This window comes from Dermacentor variabilis, chromosome 4 (assembly GCF_050947875.1).
Source record: "Dermacentor variabilis isolate Ectoservices chromosome 4, ASM5094787v1, whole genome shotgun sequence".
Taxonomy (NCBI): Eukaryota; Metazoa; Arthropoda; class Arachnida; order Ixodida; family Ixodidae; genus Dermacentor; species Dermacentor variabilis.
Window position 1 is genome coordinate 2576458 of NC_134571.1, and position 18535 is coordinate 2594992.

The 18535-nt window shown below is 48.2% G+C and overlaps 1 protein-coding gene across 2 annotated transcripts in view; it reads left to right on the top strand.

The window, feature by feature from the left end:
- The window catches only part of LOC142578574 (fat-like cadherin-related tumor suppressor homolog), a 512562-nt gene that overhangs the window by 178853 nt on the left and 315174 nt on the right, over positions 1-18535 (top strand). For both annotated transcript variants that reach the window (XR_012827230.1, XM_075687953.1), the window contains exons 13-14: positions 5133-5642; positions 6396-6564. Coding sequence is in view for 1 of the 2 variants with exons in the window: in XM_075687953.1 (XP_075544068.1) it covers positions 5133-5642; positions 6396-6564 (679 nt within the window). In the remaining variant the exon portion in view is untranslated. The remainder of the gene's footprint in view (positions 1-5132; positions 5643-6395; positions 6565-18535) is intronic.

The window sequence follows — 18535 nt, forward strand, 5'->3', positions numbered from 1 at the left end:
GCCGATGCCATGACCACTTGCGTCAGTTCGTACTTCAGTGGGTGCAGAAGGGTCAAAGCGTGACAGAATTGGGGAAGTTGTAAGCTGATCAATCAGGGTAGAGAAGGCTTTCTCCTGCAGTGGTCCCCAAGAGAAAGAGACGTCTTTCTTAAGAATGTCAGTGAGAGGGTGAGCGATGTCGGCAAAATTTTTCACAAATCGCCGGAAATAAAAGCATAAGCCCAGAAAACTACGGACATTGCTTGTTGAACAAGGTACAGGAAAATTTCGCACGGCGTGAACTTTCTGTGGATCAGGTTGGATTCCGGCGGCGTTTACAAGATAGGGGGGGGGGAGGCGAGCATGTTAATTTCACGGTGACCGAAATGGCACTTGGAGGAGTTAAGATGAAGGCCAGCCCTGCGAAACACGGAGAGCATGGTTGTGAGGCGTCGCAGGTGGCTCTCAAAGTTCGGCGAAAACACAATCACATCATCGAGGTAACAGAGGCATGTAGCTGTGCAAGAAAGAGTCCATCATGCGCTCGAATGTAGCTGGTGCATTGCATAATCCAAAGGGCATGACTTTAAATTGGTACAGACCGTCCGGTGTGACGAAGGCAGTTTTCTCGCGGTCCATCTCATCAACGCTAATCTGCCAATAGCCGGAGCGGAGGTCAATTGATGCAAAGTATTGGGATCCTTGAAGGCAGTGAAGAGCGTCGTCAATGCGAGGCAGGGGATAAATATCCTTCTTTGTTATGCTGTTGAGGTGACGGTAGTCAACGCAGAAGTACCACGAGTTGTCTTTTTTCTTTGCTAAGACAACCGGTGATGCCCACGGGCTACTGGAAGGTTCAATGATGTCCTTGTCCATCATCCTGTCTACCTCTTTCTGTATGATGGCCCTTTCTGTTGCGGAGACACGATATGGCCGCCTATGAATGGGGCTGGCGTCACTAGTGTTCATGCGATGCGTGACAACAGATGTCTGGCCAAGTGGACGGTTATCCAAGTCAAAGATGTCCCGATAAGATGACAGGAAGTGACGAAGAGCTGTTGTTTGCTCGGAAGGAAGGTCAGGGGCGATCATCTTAGAAACATTGTCTGCTGGCGTCGAATACGGAGGAGTGGGTGACAGAGATCCGTTGGTACTGAGGAAGGATTCAGAGGTCAGAGAAAAAACCTCAAATTCTCCCAAAGGAGTGACATGCGCTATGGCGATACCGTGTGCAAACACATGCAACGAAAATCCAAAATTGAGGATTGGCACGCAAGTGCAGTTTTCGCAGATCCGGATTAAGGTGCTCGGCAGGGCAATATTGCGCGACAAAACCACATCAGTAAGCGGCGACACGACATACTCGCCATCAGGTACGGGAGGACAGGGCGCCAGGAGGACGTTTGTAGCCCCCTGTGGAGACAGCCTTGCAAACTCAGCAGAACATAAGCCGTGTGAAGCACAAGTGGTTGCATCAGCAGGAAGCGGCAGATCCAACTGTACAACACCTGCGGAGCAGTCAATTTGGGCAGAGTGTTTTGAAAGGAAGTCGAGGCCGAGAATTAGGTCGTGTGGACAGTGTTGAAGGACGATAAATAGAACAACGGTATAATGGCCCCAATGGTCACACATGCTGTGCACATTCCAAGGACAGGTGAAGTACTTCCATCGGCGACTCGCACAGTGCACGGTACGGCGGGTGTCAGAACCTTTTTGAGCCTTCGGCGAAGAGCAGCGCTCATAACTGAAAGCTGCACTCCTGTATCAACGAGAGATCTAGCAGGAACGCCATCAACTTCAATGTCCAGTAGGTTTCCACATGTAGGTAGGGTCAACAGAGGATTTGTGGGCCGGGTCGAAGTTGCAGCTTCACCTCTGGGAGCTGCACCGCCTAGTTTCCCGAAGCGAAGCGACCGGTTGCAGAAGGGGATGAAGAGCGGTGAACGAGAGGCGAACGGGACCTATGACCTTGCGGAGATGGGGAGCGGCTGGATCTTGGTGGAGCACTGTCGGCGTTGATGTTCCTAGTCAGCGTATAGGGCGAGAAAGTACGATTGTCTGGTACTTGGCGGTAGTGCCTCGGAGACGACCACTGATGAGGCGACGACCAGTGGTTGCAGCAATGACGGGCGATGTGTCCATTACCAGCACAATTAAAACAGATGGGTTTATCATCCACTGTGCACCAGTCAGCTGGGTTGCGACGGAGTGGCGGAAAGCTTTGTGTCTGGGAGCGAGCGGCTGGAGAAATCTGGTAGGTGTTTGTATGGCGGACCGAGCAGGAAGAGGGAATGCCCAAACTTGCTATTTCCTCCCTAACGATCGCTTGTATAAGGGAGATAGCGGGTACACTTTCCCAACAGTCTGAATGAACTGGAGCTGGGGCCATGGCTTCAAGCTCACGGCGAATGATGCGTGTTATTTCTTCCGGTCCTGTGGGCTGAACGAAAAGTGGTGGGTCTTCGCAAGATGTTGCGGCGGTATTGAGCGACGCAGCGGCCGTTCGCTTGTTCGAAGTGCCAGCATTCCTTTATAATTGCATCCACAGTGGCACAATCCTTACACATCAGGAGATTGAAGGCATCGTCTGCAATACCTTTCAGTATATGACCAATCTTGTCTGCCTCGGTCATGTTGTCATCAGCCTTGCAACACAGGGCCAGCACATCCTGTATGTACACGACATAGGATTCTGTGAATGTCTGAGCGCAGCACGCAAGTTCTTTTTTTTTTTTTTTTTCTGCCAGCTGACGACCGACAGGTCTGCCAAACAGGTCTCGCATTTTTTCTTTGCAGACATCCCAGCTCTTTAGGTCAGCTTCATGTGTGTCGTACGATTGCTTCGCAGTTCCCCTCAGATAAAATATCACGTTTGCTAGCATCATTGTTGGATCCCACCTGTTGTTGTCGCACACTCGCTCGTACATCATAAGCCAGTCCTCGACGTCGGCGTTGTCCGTGCCACAAAATGTCCCCGGGTCCCGTGGATGGGTGAGGATGACCGTTGGCACGGGCTGCTGAGGCGTCGCTTGTGTCGGTTGATTTGCCATTGTGGCAGCTGGTAGACGACGTCCGCTGCAAAGTTCCATGATTGTACCCTGCACCTTCCACCAAAATGTTGCAGGAAGAAAGCAGGCCCACAAGTGTAAAATAATGTATATTTAGAAATGGCATATATGGCGTTCAGGCAACTGCCAGACTTCATCTTCCTCTAGTCCGATTCAAATTCTTCCTTCACTTCACCGTAACAATATTATACTTTGAGCCAGAAAGACAAATTTTGAGGTACTAACAGACTAAAAGACATTTCATTCAGATTAAATATGGTTGGTCAGAGTTAAGAAATCTCCAAGCAAGCATTTTTGTGCATATGCTGCTGTATTATGTAAATCTATAATAAGAAATTCGTGAAGTATCTTAAGATACAAATGGAATGTATTGTATCAGATACAATAATTGCAGTTGTACCTTGTAACCGTGACCTAGGCATGTGGAAAAATGGTTAGATACAGCCAAACATAGATAGATACAAACAGATGTATATATAGATGTATACATTCATATGTATATACATACTTTTATGCTTATGTATGCACGCACACAGACGGACGGACGGATGGACAGACAGACAGAGCCCGTGGAAAGGGTGTAAATTAAATCTCCTAATAATGCTAACACGTTAAAAACAGAATAGCAATCTGAGAAAAAAAGAAGACAAATTTCATCTTAGTGCAATATGCATTGAATAATGAATGCAATCTTTAAAAAAATATGAAGTATTATAGTGTCCTTTTTCATTATTTGCATACACAGCTTACGATTTGTACCAGAGCAATATGTTACTAGTATAAAAGCATATTTTTCTGCTCCAAACTGCAATTTTTCTTGTTCCGAAAGGCCAAGTGCTGCTTTCATCACTTATGATGACAATGGCAATGACACTTGCTTGCAATGACACTTGCTGGTGTCAGATGCCACAAATGGGGTATCACACATGCAGACTGGAGACAGACAGAGACAAGCTGTGTTTGTGTGGGCAAACATTTATAATTAAGTAGCTAAAGCCTAGTAAAGCACAGCCTTAAACAAACAGACATTGCACCTGCATATCCGTCAGGACGGAGCCCAGCGTGTGGTAATGGGTTGAACAAAGCCTAGGCTGGCCACCATGTCACAAGGTGAGGCTGGTAATCGTGGAACTATGCCCTAGCACATAATGGGGTAGGGTGTGTGGTAATGGGTTGAATAAAGTGTAGGCTTGCAACCATGACACAAGACTGGGCTGGTAGTTGTGTGACTGTGCTGTAACACAGAATGGGCCCGGTGTGTGGTAATGAGTTGAATATAACCTGGACTGGCCATCAGAGTGAGACTGGTAGTAGGAGCCAGGCTAGGTACCATGATGCACCGTTGCGGTACTCTAGGAGGACACCAAACTGGTGCATTGCCAGTGGGTCTTCTCTGCAAGCCAAGCCTTCTAAGCCACCACCTGCTCCTCTCCCCAGGGCACAGCTATAGACACGTCTGCCACGTTACGCACTGCGTTGCCAACTCTTTTTGTGGTTCTTCTCTGTTTCGATTCAGCACACCTTGCTGTTATTTCTTTTCTTCTCTTTCACTGTAATTCTTCTGGCATGGGAACATGACATGTGGTTTCAGGTTTAATATTTGATTGTTATGTGCAAGCAATTTTTGGGACCATGTTATAGAGAAAGATGGCTTCAGAATCGTAGAAAATAGGGTGATTAATGATTTGGCCAGCACATTTTTGGAATTGAGGCCCCTTATCATGGCGATGGTGTAGGTAGTGGGGAGGGGTGATGACAAAAGTTTTGTTTTAAGACCCCTCTAATTTCTTTTCCCCATGGTATTAGCAGCACGGACCACACCAGCAAATGGTGTTTAGAATATGAATTATGCTAAATTGCACATACGGTTCACTTTACTCATCCACCGAGGAACCTTAAATAGCTTAAAGAACCTTAAAAAACCCATAGCTTGATTGGCAAAAAAAGAAGAATCAGAAGAAAATATTTATTTAAAATTTGTCCATGTTTTTGCAGCAATTTTGTATGCCAAGTAGCACTTCTACTCGTAAAACAGGAGTAAATTGTGTGCACCTCTGACAAACGCTATGACTTGCCAATGTGCAGGTGCGACCAGACACTGGTGAGGTTGTGGTGCGGGAACCCAGTGGGTTGCAGGGGCTCTACCGCCTGGTGATTTCGGCATCTGACGGTCGCTCTGAGACGGCCACCTTGGTGATGGTGTCTATTGGCCGTGCTAATGTGGGCCACCTGCGCTTTGTGCGGCCGCTCTGGGAGGCAGCCGTACGTGAGAACGAGCCAGCAGAGCAGCGTGTGCTGCTCTTGTCCTTGCTTGGTGCAGCTGTTGGGGAGCCCGTGCAGTTTTCACTGCTCACACCGAGCGACCACTTTGCTGTGGGTGCCCACTCAGGCCTGGTGCGTTGCCTGGCACCGCTTGACCGGGAGAAGCAGGCTCTCCATGAGCTAGCTCTAGAGGCAAGCTCAGCACGGGCAGTTGCCCACGCACTTCTGCGTGTGCATGTGATGGACGCAAATGACAACGCACCCATCTTTGTCAACCGGCCTTACTACTCGGTCATCACAGTCAGTGCACAGCCTGGGGACCTTGTGCTGAAGGTGCGTATATATACACGAGCCAATTCCAAAACCTTCAGAACAGGGATGAGTTGCTAACCAGAACACTGAATGGCGCTGAACAAATTAAAAGAAGTTGTACCCTGCCTTAAATTCTTGATCTTTTGCCTGCATAAAGGCAGCCTACATGTAATGGCTGCATTTCATCACCATTCTTAAATTCTTGAACTTGGTGCCTAACCACCTCTCTTTCTGTAGGCAATATGCTGTATGGGTGGTGGCGGACAGGCTATGCTGACTGGTCTGTAAGAAGACAGTGCTTTGTAACAGAGGTGCGCCGAACTTTAGGCTCAGTAGGGAAGCAGCCAAAGAATACATTCATAAGGACATCACTGCTCCTGTGCCGAAACTGGAATTGTTGGTAGACCGGTCTCTGCTCTTTCCAAAAGGGCAGAAGACTTTTTGCGGCATAGTGCAGTGTCAGCTACTCGAGGCAGCACAGCTATCCACTATGTGACAAAAAGTAATCATGGTATGCACTGACTGGTAGGCATACGAGCCACTGCAGCTTATGTAGTCAGCGAATACATTAGGCTCTATGGAGACTGGTATGGGGACTTGTTGCAACCATGTCTTAACCATTAATTAGTATATTCTAAGCTGGTCTATATTAAATAACTTGTCTGGCTTAATCAGTTTAAGCAGGACAATAATAAACGAACCATGAGCAAGTAATTACGAAAACTACACAATGAAAATTGTTGGCATAGAGACCTTGTGTTGGCGTTGTGCTAGGTGGAGGCCATTGACCTGGACGAGGGCCCCAATGGTGAACTGCTGTATTCACTTCACGAGGGAGACAGCCACATGTTTGACGTGGACAAACGGTCAGGGGAAATTCGGCTGCTTCAGACCCCTAGCCGTCGAGATGAACACACCCTGGTGCTTGTGGCTCGAGACCACGGTGAGCCTGTTTTTTTTGTTGCCAATTTCAGTTGTGCATACTGTCTGCTGGAAGACTCTTTGATGCACTCTTTGATGGACCGAGGTGCGTGGGCGATTTCAAGGTTGTACAGAGCAGAAGAAAAAAAAAATGCAATGAAGGATGTCTCCAGTGACTTGCTATGAGATATCTTGTTGAATACACTTTCGACTTCAGATAAAGCCTGTTCGTTGTTGAAGGCATTTGTTCCATAACCTTTTTGGTACCGTCATATCTCCTTATAAAGAACACAGATATAGTCAATTATCAATTAGTATAATTAAGCAAATTAAAAATTTTGGTTTGCCATGCTTTATTTCAATGGGCTAACCATTCAATGGCTATAATGAAACATTTAGTACAATATCCAAGGAAATATCAGATATAGCAAAGCGCATACTTAATTACTCAGTTCAAAACATGTTTCTCAAGAGGCAGGCATTCCGGAGCAGTATTCTCTGTCTATCACTTTAGGGGATAGGGAAGGCCATTGCGTGAGTCAGCAATGAACACATCGGCATCTTTGAGCGACAGCATTCCTGGCGCAGTGCCAGGATGGCGAGCTTGGTACTGTGCGAGGAGCGCAGTTTCCCATAGGCGCCAACACTTCTGGTGCCAAGTGATGTCAAATACAGTTAAACCTCAATATAACAAAGAAGGTAAAATTGGCAGTTTACTTCGTTATATTGAAATTTCGTTGTATTGAAAATTGACCTTTTATGCAAATAAGTACAGTCAACGATTGATTTTTCTTACTAGGAAAGCGGCCGCAAAATTTTACAAATTATCGGACAATTGAAAAAGCAAATTTTAATGAGAAAACAATTTATTTTGGTGAATTTGGGAGTTGGCAACGAAGGATACGGTTTCATGCCACGTCAATAATGCCGTATCTACTCGCATAATGATCGCACTTTTCTGTCAAAGAAATTGCCGCAAACTCAGGGGTGCAATCATTATGCGGGTTAAATTTCCCGCGAAAAGAAAACATTTTTTTTTCATCCCACATTTGCTGCAAGACGACAGCAGGCTGCTGCTGCCATGGCGGCCACTGTAACAATGTGGAACACCAAAACAAAAATGGCGGCCGGTGGAGCAAGCCAAACACGCCGAACGAGATCTTTTTTCTTTTCCTGAGTATATTACGCGCGTTGAAACAGTTTCTTCCGTATCAGTGATGAATAATGTCGTTGATATCGGCAAGTCTGTGGCAATAATGTTGCCATGTCCACTTTAGTGGACAGAAACAGAGATGGGCGTGCTTAGCTGCCAGTGACATAGAAACACGTGGCGGGTATGCTGTGGAAATTGCAGCATTTGTCTTTACTACTATCCTAATATGGCATGTTTCCGCTAAGGGGGGGGGGGGCGAATATTGACACGTGTACTTATCTTTATCGGGCGACCACGTTTCGCCACCTAACAAATGTAATCGCACAGCGCGGGACGCGCCTGCATGTATCCGAAGTTTCTGGAAAGTTATAGATACTTCTACCCGGCTATCTGTTGTCGCCGAACGTTGTGTTATCTGATTTCATCGTGTGACGCGAATGGTGTAGAACTTTGTGGAAGGTACGCGGGTCCGAACGATTAGTCTGGAATATTCGACGACTGCTGTATAAAAGCCGACGCGCTTGACTCGCTGATCAGATTTTACGACGATCGCCGACTGTGTTCGCCGCTCTCGTTGTGCTTTAAGTGTAGCCTGTTTCGTGGGCACAGGTTCGCCCAATAAAAGCTAGTTTTTGCCCTTCACAGTTTTGCTACTGTGTTCTTTGACGTCACGACCACGTGACATCTGGTGGAGGTGCTTTGCATTCATGTACCGGACGCCCCCACAAAGCCGTGACCCAAGCCCGCACTCGGAAGACACCAACGTCGCCAAGAACCAGCGAGGTAGCCGCAGGCTGCAAGGACTGCCCCCGGAGCACGGACTTTTGCCTGATACGACTAGGAAGATGGCCACCAAGTCCACCCCAATGGCAGCCCCAGCGTCACCCGTCGTGCTGCAGCAGCCCAGGGAGCCTCCGACGTTCCGCGGTTCAACTTTCGAGGACCCGGAAAGCTGGCTTGAGACGTACGAGAGAGTCGCTACCTTTAACAACTGGAACAGCGACGACAAACTGCGATATGTCTTCTTCGCTTTGGAAGACGCGGCCAGGACGTGGTTTGAGAACCGAGAAGCCACCTTAACGACCTAGGAACTTTTCCGAAGCGGCTTCCTGCAGACATTCGCAAGCGTCGTACGCCCAGAACGAGCCCAAGCGCTATTAGAAACCCGGGTGCAGCTACCTAATGAGACGACCGCGATCTACACGGAAGAAATGAGCCGTCTCTTCCGCCACGCCGACCCTGAAATGCCCGAGGAGAAGAAAGTTCGCCTGCTGATGCGTGGTGTGAAGGAGGAACTTTTTGCCAGAATGGTACGAAGCCCACCGAAGACCGTCGACGAGTTTCTTCGCGAGGCCACCAGCATCGAGAAGACACTCGAGATGCGAAACCGGCAATTCGACCGCCGCACAAACTCGACAAACTACGCCGGAGTTCAATCACTGGCCACCGACGACCTGCGCGAGACTATCTGAGCGGTCGTGCGGGAGGAGCTACAAAAGCTGTTCCCACCATCACAGCCTCAAGTGGCTTCGATTGCCGACGCCGTGCATGAGGAGCTCCAACAACAACTTGGAGTAGCCCCTCTATCGCCCCAGCCTGAGCCGCAAGCGATGACCTACGCCGTCGTCGCACGCCGTCAAGGTCCCCCTCCGCGACCGCGCCAGGGCCCTGTCACGCCGCAGTCCCGTCGTCCGCCGCCGCCAGCGCCAGCACGACCACCCGTCGCCCAGCGCACCTACGTGAGGAAGACAGGCATTTGGCGCGCTCCTGACCACCGCCCGCTCTGCTACCACTGCGGAGAAGCGGGGCACATCTACTGCCGATGCCCATACCGCGACTTGGGACTGAGAGGGTTCGCCGTCAACGCGCCGCGTCCACAGCTTGGAGAGCGCCCACGTGACATCGCCGACTACCTCGCCGCTACTCAGTGGAGCCCTCGACGGCCGTCCCGTTCGCCATCACCAGGCCGCTACCTGTCGCCGCAGCGCCGACCATACACTGGCCCAGTCCGGGGCCGGTCAGCGAGCCCATATCCGGAAAACTAAAAGCAGCAACCGATGGAGGTGCGGTTGCTGTTCGTCGAACTGACGAAGATCCTCCGCCGCCGACGAAGACACCGAGGAAACTACCTCGACGACATAACGACACGCCGCTGTCCCGACGAAATCAGGAAGCCAAGACTACACCGACGAAAGAAGACTTGACGTCGCGACGTACCAGCTTCAGTTCAACACGACGCAGCCGTGATCCGACGCCAAGACCCAACTGCAACGCAAGACAAAGAACCACCGACCTCGACGTGCTTCTAGACGGCCACGCAGTCACCGCCTTAGTCGACACAGGCGCCGATTACTCAGTCATGAGTGGACACATCGCCGCCCAGTTGAAGAAGGTTAAGACTGCATGGGAGGGTCCCCAAATTCGGACCGCTGGAGGACACCTGATTACGCCGACAGGAATGTGCACGGCAAGAATTACCATCCACGACCGGACTTACCCTGTCACCTTCGTTATCCTCCAACAGTGTTCACGAGACGTCATTCTCGGCATGGACTTCCTCAACCAACACGGCGCTGTCATCGACCTCAAGTCGAAATCAATAACGCTGTCGGAAGATCATGCGATACCGCCGGATAGCCCTCGTAGTCACCACGCCTTGAGTGTGCTCGAACATCACGTGAGCATCCCGCCTCGCTCCAGCATTTTTATTTCGGTCGGCACCGAAACACCCGCTGACGTAGAAGGCGTCATCGAAGGCGACCAACGTCTACTGCTAGACCGTGAAATTTGCGTCGCAAGAGGGATCGCTCGACTGCACGGAGGACACACGAAAGTGTTGCTGACAAACTTCAGCCAGGAGTTCAAGCACATCGACAAGGGCACGACGATCGCATACATCGAGGAAATTCTGGAAAACAGCAATGCGTTTGTCCTCTCCTCTCTGATTCTGCCGCATCTACCCCGACGACCGTAGTTCCCGAGCCAGACTTCGACATAAATCCAAGTCTCCCCACGATTAAGCAACAACAGCTCAGAAGTCTACTTCGACAATACAAAGAGTGCTTTTCGACGTCATCAAGGATTCCACGAACCCCAGTCGCAAAGAATCGCATAATAACCGAAGAGGGCGCTCGACCTCTCCGCCAGAGCCCATGCCGAGTTTCGACGCGAGAACGTGAAGCTATAAGGCACCAAGTCGACGAAATGCTGCGCGACGACGTCATCCAGCCGTCCAAAAGCCCGTGGGCATCTCCTGTAGTCTTGGTGAAAAAAAAGGACGGAACCGTGCGTTTCTGCGTCGATTATCGTCGTCTGAACAAGATCACGAAGAAGGACGTCTACCCCCTCCCACGGATAGACGACGCACTGGATCGGCTCTGCAACGCTAAATACTTCTCGTCAATGGACCTCAAGTCTGGCTATTGGCAAATAGAAGTCGACAAAAGAGATCGCGAAAAGACGGCCTTCGTCACCCCAGACGGCCTCTACGAGTTCAAGGTTATGCCATTCGGACTGTGCTCGGCGCCTGCAACGTTCCAGCGCGTGATGGACACAGTTTTAGCAGGATTGAAGTGGCAGACCTGTCTCGTTTACTTGGATGACGTCGTCGTCTTCGCCGGAAATTTCGACGATCACCTGAGGCGGCTTGCGACAGTACTAGAGGCCATCAAGTCATCAGGGCTCACTCTGAAACCGGAAAAGTGTCGATTCGCTTACGATGAGCTTTTGTTCCTAGGCCACGTCATCAGCAAATCAGGAGTACGCCCCGACCCACAGAAGACAGCTGCCATCGCAAAATTCCCGCAGCCAACCGACAAGAAGGCAGTGCGCAGATTCCTTGGCATGTGTGCCTACTATAGGCGCTTTGTCAAGGACTTTTCACGCATCGCGGAGCCGCTAACACATCTAACCAAATGTGATGTCGAGTTCAAGTGGGAAACGCCGCAGGCCAAGGCATTTCAAGAACTCAAACGACGGATGCAGTCGCCGCCGGTACTTGCACACTTCGACGAGGACGCCGATACCGAAATCCACACTGACGCCAGTAGCCTAGGCCTCGGTGCCGTCCTAGTCCAGAGGAAGGAAGGACTTGGAACGGGTGATATCGTATGCTAGCCGGTTGCTGTCAAAAGCGGAAAGCAATTATTCTACGACTGAAAAGGAATGCCTCGCCATCATTTGGGCTACAGCTAAATTCCGCCCTTACCTCTATGGCAGGCCATTCAAAGTCGTCAGCGACCACCATGCGTTGTGTTGGCTAGCTAACTTAAAGGACCCTTCAGGACGGCTGGCGCGGTGGAGCCTCAGACTACAAGAATATGACGTCACGGTAATATACAAGTCCGGAAGAAAACACTCCGATGCCGACTGCTTATCACGCGCCCCCATCGATCCCCCGCCGCAAGACGACGAGGACGACGACGCCTTCCTTGGGATAATAAGCGCGGAAGACTTCACTAAACAGCAACGAGCAGACCCGGAGCTAAAAGGCCTCGTCGAGTATTTGGAAGGGAACACCGACGTTGTCCCTAGGGCATTTAAGCGCGGGTTGTCTTCGTTCACGCTACAAAACAACCTGCTCGTGAAGAAGAACTTCTCACCAGTCCGCGCCACCTACCTTCTTGTTGTACCGTCAGCGCTGCGTCCAGAAATACTGCACGCCCTACACGACGATCCAACCGCTGGGCACCTCGGGTTCTCCCGGACGCTGTCGCGAATACAGGAAAGGTATTACTGGCCGCGTCTGACCGCCGACGTCGCCCGTTACGTCAAGACATGCCGAGACTGTCAACGACGCAAGACACCACCGACAAGGCCAGCAGGATTACTACAGCCGATCGAACCTCCTCGCCGACCATTCCAGCAGATTGGGATGGATTTGTTGGGGCCGTTAACGATGTCAACATCCGGGAATAAGTGGATTGTCGTGGCGACGGACTATCTCACCCGCTTTGCTGAAACTAAAGCTCTACCAAAAGGCAGCGCAGCCGAAGTGGCGAAATTTTTCGTCGAGAACATCCTGCTGCGACATGGTGCTCCAGAAGTCCTCATCACCGACAGAGGAACGGCTTTTACAGCAGAGCTCACCCAGGCCATTCTGCAGTACAGCCAGACAAGCCACAGGAGGACAACTGCCTACCATCCGCAGACGAATGGTCTCACGGAGCGCCTGAACAAGACCCTCGCCAACATGCTAGCAATGTATGTCGACGTCGAGCACAAGACGTGGGACGCGGTCCTGCCGTATGTAACCTTCGCTTACAACACGGCGGTGCAAGAAACAACACAGATCACGCCGTTTAAGCTGGTTTACGGCAGGAACCCAACGACGACGCTCGACGCCATGCTGCCCCACGTCACTGACGAAGAGAATGTTGACGTCGCTAGCTATCTCCAGCGCGCCGAAGAAGCCCAACAGCTCGCCCGCCTGCGGATCAAGAACCAACAGAGGACCAACAGCCGACACTACAACCTCCGACGACGCTTCGTCGAGTACCAGCCCGGCGACCGAGTTTGGTTTTGGACACCGATACGCCGACAAGGACTGAGTGAGAAACTATTGCGCCGCTATTTCAGACCCTACAAGGTCATTCGACGTATTGGCGCACTGGACTATGAGGTCATGCCAGACGGAATTTCGCATTCACAGCGGCGCCGCGCACGATCTGAAGTGGTCCACGTGGTGCGTCTGAAACCCTTTTACGGACGCTGACGAACTTCCTTATTTTGTTGTTTTCTTTGCTACGGGTGTTTTTCTTATTTCGTTTGTATGCAGCATCGGGTCGATGCTTTTTTTAAGAGGGGGGGTATTGAGACGTGTACTTATCTTTATCGGGCGACCACGTTTCGCCACCTAACAAATGTAATCACACAGCGCAGGACGCGCCTGCATGTATCCGAAGTTTCTGGAAAGTTATAGATACTTCTACCCGGCTATCTGTTGTCGCCGAACGTTGTGTTATCTGATTTCATCGTGTGACGCGAATGGTGTAGAACTTTGTGGAAGGTACGCGGGTCCGAACGATTAGTCTGGAACATTCGACGACTGCTGTATAAAAGCCGACGCGCTTGACTCGCTGATCAGATTTTACGACGATCGCCGACTGTGTTCGCCGCTCTCGTTGTGCTTTAAGTGCAGCCTGTTTCGTGGGCACAGGTTCACCCAATAAAAGCTAGTTTTTGCCCTTCACAGTTTTGCTACTGTGTTCTTTGACGTCACGACCACGTGACAATATCTTAGCTGTGTTACAAGCGGCGGCGTATGAATAGGGTAGACTTCTAATGTATCCGTGTAAATGTTGCTATTATCGCTGCCGCTCGCAATTTGTTGCATGCCCATGGGTGCAGTCAAGAAGAATCGAAAGACACCTTTGTTGTTGTTGTTGTTGACCACAACCATTATAAAGCCTACAAATAAATAAAGCCAAGGCAAGTTTGGTCGTAGCGTTTTTTTTTTTTTCATGGAAATGTGGAAAGGGATGAAAGGAATAAAATGGGGCATCTACTTAAGAATGTTTGGTGCGTGCAGACCACTTGGTATGTATTGAAGAGTCGTTCACATAGCATTCGACAGCATTCGACAGATGGTAAGCGCAATCATCATTAGCTAGACCTGGCACACGACATATCACTGCGGCAAGTTCGGGGTTCGCTGGTTACGCGGGAAAGAAAAAAAAAATTGAATTTTGATGACAAAATTCAGGGGTGCGATCATTAGTCGAGTGTGATCATTATGCAAGTAAATATGGTGTCTTCACATCAGTGGTATGAATTAAGTGAAGCCAGTCACGCTTTTGCATGCCCTCTGCCCCCGCAGCTAATAGCATTGCCCATACTGGGATGATGCTATCATGAAAAGCGCCAGCATTGGGGAGCGAATACTTCGTCTGCATCTCACTCCAACAAGTCACCGAAACTCGAGATTATGCAGCCTCCAATGCTAGATGCGTAGGAAGACAGCTAACGGGATGCCACACCATCTCGGCACGCCCACTGTTTGCACACACCGCAGATAACCTCTAAAGCAGGGCATGTGGCCGCGTATGCGTTCAGCCGTGCTTACAGCCACGCGCAGCCACGACGAAGATCTGTGCCAGAAATGGTGAAGCACCAACTTAGCCACCCCCACACTGACCCTCGCACACACTTGACTGCATTACCACAAGCTCACTACCCTCCCCCTCTTTCACTTTGCTCATGCGTGAAGGCGACACTCGTGAAGCCACCATCTTTCTTGTCTCACCCTCGCATACTTTCACTCGCACCTAAACCACAAAGTTTGCGGAGTATGATGGGATCTTCTCGCACTTGGACTTTATACAGAACATGATGTGGCTTCACTTGCTCGCTGTATGCGATTTGAGAGGTGTGTTTGCAAGCAGCCACTTGTAATTCAATCAATTGGCCATCTGTGTCCGAGGAAGTTTCTATTTATTGTCTTGGCATTCCTTTGCTGCGGAAGCAAAATTTTGTTATATTGAAATGACATACAAACACACTTGGTTATATTGAGGTTCCAAACACATTGTGTTCTATGGACAAGAGGTTATGAAAAGTTAAGGGGGGACACTGCGATTGAAATAATGTTCATCAATATTAATGAAACTCTTCATTCTTCTTTAGATTTTTGTGCTGATTTCAGATATGTAATTAGTTTAGTTGTAGGTCAATTAGCCTCTATGATAATTAACATTTAATTTCCATTGTTTAAGGCTACAATAGAAAATGAATGGCACAACAAAAAATTATTTTAAGGCATGTTTAGATAACATACAGAGTAAGAAATGAAGGATAGCAAGCACATTTTATGTCTGACCCTTAATGGATATTTTATGGCCCATTGAATACAAGCCCACAAAATATGGCAATCATGTGGCAGAAATTGTTACAAAGTAATTCATTTCTAAAGTAAAAAAAAAAAAAAGAACATTGCTTGGTATACTTCATAGAGTATACGTTAGACTCCGTTCTGCAAAAAAAAAAAGCTGGTTTTATCTGTTCTTGGTATTGAAATATCGAGGCCTGACTATTACGTGGAGCCCAAAATTTGTGTTTTCAGAAAAGTACAAAAAACAAGCAGCATTAAAAATATGAGGGGACATGGCATCCAAAACAACCATTTTTTGATACTCGCTCTAGACACATGAAACTTTCAGGGCACATCCAATCTTGTGTGCTGCTTATAAATATGGAATTAGATTTTTTCTGAGGTCAATAAAAAGAAAGTAGTTACAATTCCTGTGTTAAAAATTTGGGACGTGATTTGCAAAAAATTTACTGCAACAACAAAGCTAAAATTAAGCAGGTATGTACCTGGATGTTGAAATACCGCAAGTTAGCACTTGAATGTTTGTATCTGTACTTTAGCCAAAGTCATGAAATTCTATAGTTGCAGCTTTAAGAAGGTGAATTCTCGTTGGTGATTTCTACAGGATTTGAGACAAAATTTGAGACTAAAAGCTATATGTGAGAAAAAAGAACTGAGAAAAACTGAAAAAAACTGGCAAAATATAAATTTCAAGCTTCAAAACCGGGAAATAATAATTGAAATATAATTAAAAACACAAAATTTTTCCGCTTATGTCGACATTAAGTGCATGTATAGGCTCGTAACAGTATCTGGAATGCACCAACACGAACCCGCGTATGCGCAGAAGGCACGAGAATAGGCATCGGCACATCGTCTGCGGTCTCCAAAGTAAACCGACACGCGGAGATAGAGGGAAATGGTTAGCTTCGCTGCTGTGTTATTGCCGATATGGTATGAAATTGCACAATGTAGTGACTTCTCTCTGGCGCGATCTTGTCGGCTCATCTGAACTTTGGGATAACCTCCTCCCCTTTTTTGCCGTAGGAAGTAGAGACAGCTTGCACTTCGCTTTTCATGGACGCGTGTTTGATTTCAAACTTTTTTTTTAGAAAGGTTCGATTTGCCGCTTATGTTTGCCATACGATGAACAAAGAAACGGCATATCAGCAGTTGTCGAAGAGAGCCACTGCCAGGTCTAGCAGACAAGTTCATCTGCTAGGCCTATTTGCGATAGCAACAGCCAATCAAAAGGGCGCGTCTCAGCGCACTGAGCCAGCAGGAGGGCCGCGTGCATCGCGAGTTTTGTCAGACCGCCCCGTCTGTTTTATGTTTTCTCTTCTTCTATGTGGCCATCGTCGGTAAGGATGCGGGGAACTGAAAGGTGGAACTTCGAGCTTTTGAATGATACCAACATGATGGCGCTCAGCAACGGGAAAGACGAGAAATGGCTCCGTGAACTCTGGTGTTTCTGTGCAATTTTGACGTCATTTCTCGCCATCTGCGCTGAGAAAATAATTTTTTTCTGACACTTAGGGTGCGCTTTTGGGCAAGTCATTTTGATACGGTGTAGATTAGGCAATACAGATGCCGAAACAAGTAGTTCCCAAAAATCAATTTTCAGCTTTTAAGATCCGTGCCCCCCTTAAATATTTCGTTGTATCAAGAATTTCGTTATATTGCAGTTCGTTATATCGAGGTGTAACTGTATAAAAAAAATGATCATATCACCACCTGGAGTTGACTGAGAATACAGCTCCTGTAGAACTTGAGTTTGGCCTAATTACTGCATATCATATTGACCGCAAATAAAGATGGGGACAGCGGCAGAGAACACAAAAACGACACGATCTTGTAACAGCTAGGAAAACAAACCATTCACTTGCCCTCATGTGATAGGTCAGAACTGCATTTTTGTCAACACAAAACCGCCGAAAGACCATCGATAAGCACTACGGAGTCCGTCGACATGACTAGGAAGATACGGAATTACCACGAGAGCTCCTCACAACTAGAAAGGCCAAAGTGGTGAAGGCGGTTGCGTCCATGGACAACGTAGAGAAATTTATAGTTTGCAACTCTGTGGGAAGCCACCACATGACAATTAAGTTCTTTTACAGTGAAGCTGTATATATGTAGCGACTCTCCAGTGGTGGTCAATGTCCGTTCGTCTATGCTTTGCGTCGACATGAAAAGTTTTCGTCTCCAATTTCTTGCGAATGCTCTGTATTTCCCAATCTAATGTAGGTATCTTGGAAAAAATCATACTGACATTGGCCACTAAGACAACTCTATCATCACGCCGAGTTTCATTTACTTGTCCTTATTAGTTAGTTCATAGTGAAGTTGTAAACATTACAGAATTGCCATCTGCTGTCAATACATGACTGTCTGCAGAGGGAGTATGGTTTTACAGAAACTGGCTGTAACTCTTGTTTTATTGAAACTGTCCACAAATAAATTATATGACAATTAGCTGCTACGATGACTCTAACATAATGTTGAATTTCATCTACTCTTCATAATCATGTAGTTCACAGGGAAGTTGCAAATATTGTGGAATTCCCGCCTGCCATGTGGCGGTACTTGCACATGCCACTACTTCATAAAAAAAAAAAACAATAAATCACTTCACAGTTAAAAGGAAGTGTTCGCTGTCTGTGTCCTTCAATAATTATAGTAATAATGATAATGCTTAAATAGATGTGTCGATTGAGGTAAAACACACCACAGCTTCGATGCTCGTCCTTCTTAACAGAGTGAAAGGGCTGATGAATATTTTTTCAAATAAATTCATGTTTGTAGGTGAGGTAATCTTCATGCCACATGGTGCTTCCATGCAATCTGCCTTTTGCATTGCGCTGTGGCACCACCTTAGCGGGCCCCGTGAGAAACAAAATGTATGGCATCTGGGCGCCACGGCATGTGGAGAGGCACACTGTATGAAGCAAGCAAAAATGTTCTTGCGCATTTGTCAGTCGTTCTTGTATTTTTCATTTCATGTCACAGGGGCTTCCTCGGCAGGACACCTCT